Source organism: Notothenia coriiceps, unplaced genomic scaffold, assembly GCF_000735185.1.
Source record: "Notothenia coriiceps isolate Sejong01 unplaced genomic scaffold, NC01 NC01_scaffold00020677, whole genome shotgun sequence".
In the NCBI taxonomy this organism is placed as follows: domain Eukaryota; kingdom Metazoa; phylum Chordata; class Actinopteri; order Perciformes; family Nototheniidae; genus Notothenia; species Notothenia coriiceps.
In genome coordinates this window covers 1-4,213 of record NW_011353378.1, presented here as the reverse complement: position 1 = coordinate 4,213, position 4,213 = coordinate 1, and the positions used below count along the sequence as shown (strand labels likewise).

Genomic DNA, 4,213 nt, shown 5'->3' with positions numbered 1-4,213 from the left:
CACACACACAGAGAGAGAGACACACACACACTCTCTCTCTCTCTCTCTCACACACACACATACACACACACACACACACACACACACACACACACACACACACACAAACACAGACACACACACACACACACACACACACACACACACACACACATCACTCTGCAGGAGAGGCAGGTGTGAATGCTGCTTGCTGTATGTTCTTCGTCTGGACGTATCCTGCCTCTCCTTCCACATCGCAGAATCTCCGTTCCAACATGAAAGCGTGCGGCTCGATCAGGACATGATCGCTATTCCTCAGGACGTTCAGAAGTGTCACAATTCTAGAAATACTCCCACGGCTCCAACATGTTGATGAATCATCTTTGTTTATTTCTGGAATTATGACCGTTATGAACGTACGGAGCGAGAGCGAGCTTGTCCTAATCGAGCCGAACGTTTGGATGTGGAAACGGAGATTCTACGATGTAAAACGTGGAGAAGAAGGCAATCAACAGTCAGGATGTTTTCAGACGAAGAACTTGTGTCGTGAATACTTCCAATAAAAAACCCTGGGTCAGTGTGCGTTGTTTTGTTTGACTGACTGTTTTGGTTTTACTCGACCTTGGGACCCCTAGAAGACGCTATATCAATTGAAGTTATTATTATTATTGTTAGTTGTAGCAGGGGCAGCAGGGGCAGCAGGGGGCAGCAGGGGCAGCAGGGGCAGCAGGGGCAGCAGGGGCAGCAGGCAGGGGCAGCAGCAGAGTTTCCTTCCTCTGGTACTTCACGGCCTTCCTGATCTGAACGCTGGCCTTTTGGTACGTAGTCATAATGTTTCTAGAATTCAGAAAGTTATGAACGTCCCGGGTAATGACGAGCACGTCCGAGCTGAGCAGCACGTTTCGATGTTGGTTCAGAGGTTCTGCGGTGTACGATGTGGGAGAAGAAGGCCAGATGTTTTCAGATGTCGTGAATACTTCCAACGAGCAGCGGGACGCGTGTCAGTCGCAGCAGGGGCAGCAGCAGCAGAAGAGCCTCCTGCAGGGATGGTTCCTCTGGTACTTCACGGCCTTCTTGATCTGCACGTTGGCCTTGGCCACGTAGTCCTGCGTGGCGCCCACGTTGGCCTGGATGTTGTCCAGCATGACGCCCTGCTCCTCCACCAGCGAGGCCATCTGGGCAAACAGATCGTGGACATCTCGAATCCTCTGCTCCAGCTCCAGAAGCTCCCGCTGCCGGTTCTCCATCTCGCTGAGCGCCGTCCTCGCAGATCGACCCTCCAGAAGCAAGTTATCGGAGAACACGTTCCACTTCCCCGTCTCAATCATGTGGTCGATCTGCTCGCGGCTCACCTGCTTCCCCATGATCTCCGCCTGCCGTTGGATCCGCGTCTTGCAGTTCTCCCTCTGGATCAGCTCCGCCTCGTTGTACTCGGAGATGGCGTTGTGGAAGGCGGAGTTCAACGAGACGCACTGCGATCGCGCCATTCGAGAAACAGCGGACGTTGGACCGTGTTCTTCTTCCAGATCTTTGCTCAGCTTCCCTAGTTTCTGCAGACGAGCGTAGACCGCCTCCCCCCGGCTCTTGATGCCCCTCCCCAGGGCGTTGGAGTCCCGTTTGATGCTGCTGACGCGCCGTACGGAGGTGAGGAAGCGGCTGTTCTGCTTCCCGAGTCGCTTCACGTCCAGCTTCAGAAGAAGCATCTCTTTCCTCAGCACCTGCGCCTCTTTGTAGACGTGGTCCATCACGTCCTCGCCCTGGAAAACCAGGCCCAGGTCTTCATCCTCGTCTTCCTCGCCTCCATGCAGACAGACCTCTTCTTCCTCTGCAGGTTTGAAGGTCTGCAGATCGGTCAGGCGGTCCCTCATCGTCCTGCAGCACCTTCAATATAGACATCATATTCTATTTACATGGATACAGACTTCTTGTATTTTATTATACATGTTGCATTGTGGGTAGCTCAGCTCAGAAGCCCTTTCTACGCTGTAGTTTATGAGCATGTGATGATAACACCTTTGGATTTGAATTGACCTCTGACCTCAGGACACAAAGGGAAAGACTCACTTTATGGATTGACTGTATTTGCCTTTGCAAACACTCAAAGGCCTACGTGTAGAAATCACTCTCTCACCACCAGGTACCTGTAGATCAGTCTCTACCTGTCAGTTTAAAACATCCTCCAGCTACCAGGAGTGGGGTTCGAACCCACGAGGACTGACGTCCATTGGATCTTAAGTCCAACGCCTTAACCACTCGGCCATCCTGGTGTACATTTTATAGATCTACGTGTATAAATGAATTAGTTTAAACTACGTGTACAAATCAAGAACACATCTACGTGTATACACTGTGTATAAATCTATGGACATAAATCTATGTGTACAAATCATGTACAAATGTATGTGTGCATAAATCTACGAGTACAAAACCTACTTGTATGATTTTGATGTAAAGAAATCCACGTACACACATTACTGATAACTGACTCCCACGTACGGTTCGTTACGTCCTCTGGTTTTGATGCATCGAACATAAATGTGCTTTTTGTCAGACTTAAACTCACCTTGGACTACAGGTATTATGAATAGCAGAGCCTGTTTCAATGTTTGGTGATATATACATTTAAACAAAGTCTTAATATTGTTGTTTAAATAACTTGTTGGTATTTTAAAAAGCGTGTTTAGTTCTTAATCAAACGTGTTTCAGAGAGTCTGTTTTTAGACTTCCTCAGGAGGAAACTGGGTCTTTGGGGAAGTTACTTAAAAAGCGTTACAACCAGTTTCTTCACACCGGGGGACGTTAGAGGGACGTTAGTGGGACGTTAGAGGGACGTTAGAGGGACGTTAGAGGGACGTTAGAGGGACGACATTAGAGGGATGTTAGATGGACGTTAGAGGGACGTTAAAGGGACGTTAGAGGGACGACGTTAGAGGGACGTTAGAGGGACGTTAGTGGGACGTTAGAGGGACGTTAGAGGGACGTTAGAGGGACGACGTTAGAGGGACGTTAGAGGGACGTTAGAGGGACGTTAGTGGGACGTTAGAGGGACGACGTTAGAGGGACGTTAGAGGGACGTTAGTGGGACGTTAGAGGGACGTCAAAGGGACGTTAGAGGGACGTTAGAGGGACGTTAGTGGGACGTTAGAGGGACGTTAAAGGGACGTTAGAGGGACCTTAGAGGGCCGATGTTAGAGGGACGTTAGAGGGACGTTAGAGGGCCGATGTTAGAGGGACGTTAGTGGGACGTTAGAGGGACGTTAGAGGGACGTTAGAGGGACGAATCCAGTTTAAAAAGTTAAAACTAAAAATCCAATCAACAAGATGTGATTCAACACAAACAATTATATAAAGTTACAAGCTAGGAAAAAATGCCTCATTGGTTGGACGTTTATTTCACATATAAGGATAGACGTTATGAAGGGGGTGGGGCTCGTCAATAACTGAAGATATTATAGTTAAAAGCAGAAAACACATTTTAAGACGCCTGCCTTACCCACTATACACAAACAGCAAGCTACTGCAAACTGTAGTTAAAACGTTACACGGTTAATGATATGAATGACCTATACCAACACTCTGTATCACTGCAGCAGCTGTGAGTTCAACCATGAGAATAGATCACAACGTGGATTTAACGCTCATTCATTCCTATTTCATCACATTTATATTGTTTTCTAAGATTTTACTAAATAAATAAAACAGATTAACCTTAAAGCATCCCACCTGAAGACCATCAGTGTGTGTGAGTGTGAGAGTATTATTAATGTAAAGATATAATAAGACGTACCTCTGAGAGCTGCTGTGAGTGAAGCAGAGAGACGGAAACACTCATTTCCCCTTTCTCTCCGTTATCAGCGCGCACACACACACGCACGCACACACACACACACACACACACACACACACACACACACACACACACACACAACACACACACACACACACACACACACTCACTCTCCCACACACACACACACACACACACACACACACACACACACACACACACACACACACACACACACACACACACACACACACACACACACACACACACACACACGCACACACACACACACACACACACACACACACACACACACACACACACACACACACGCACACACACAAGCACACGCACACGCACACACGCACGCACGCACGCACACTCTGCAGGCTGCAGCAGGTACTAACTAACGCGGAAGGACACGCCCTAAACCCACACACACTTCTG

At 48.3% G+C, this 4,213-nt stretch overlaps 1 protein-coding gene and 1 non-coding gene across 2 annotated transcripts; both read right to left on the bottom strand.

The window, feature by feature from the left end:
• Positions 1-92: 92 nt before the first annotated feature.
• Positions 93-3,849, bottom strand: stx11a (syntaxin 11a). The gene is made up of 2 exons (XM_010779782.1): positions 3,767-3,849; positions 93-1,860 (listed from the first exon to the last, which is right to left on the bottom strand). Exon 2 carries the CDS (start codon positions 1,845-1,847, stop codon positions 981-983), a length of 867 nt encoding a protein of 288 aa, XP_010778084.1. The 5' UTR covers positions 1,848-1,860; positions 3,767-3,849; the 3' UTR covers positions 93-980.
• trnal-uaa (transfer RNA leucine (anticodon UAA)) lies at positions 2,164-2,246 on the bottom strand. The gene has a single exon. It is a non-coding gene; the product is annotated as a tRNA-Leu (tRNA).
• Positions 3,850-4,213: the final 364 nt, after the last annotated feature.

Bases quoted from the DNA above. Each gene is read 5' to 3' on its own strand.
- stx11a (XM_010779782.1), bottom strand. From the start codon at position 1,847: ATGAGGGACCGCCTGACCGATCTGCAGACCTTCAAACCTGCAGAGGAA.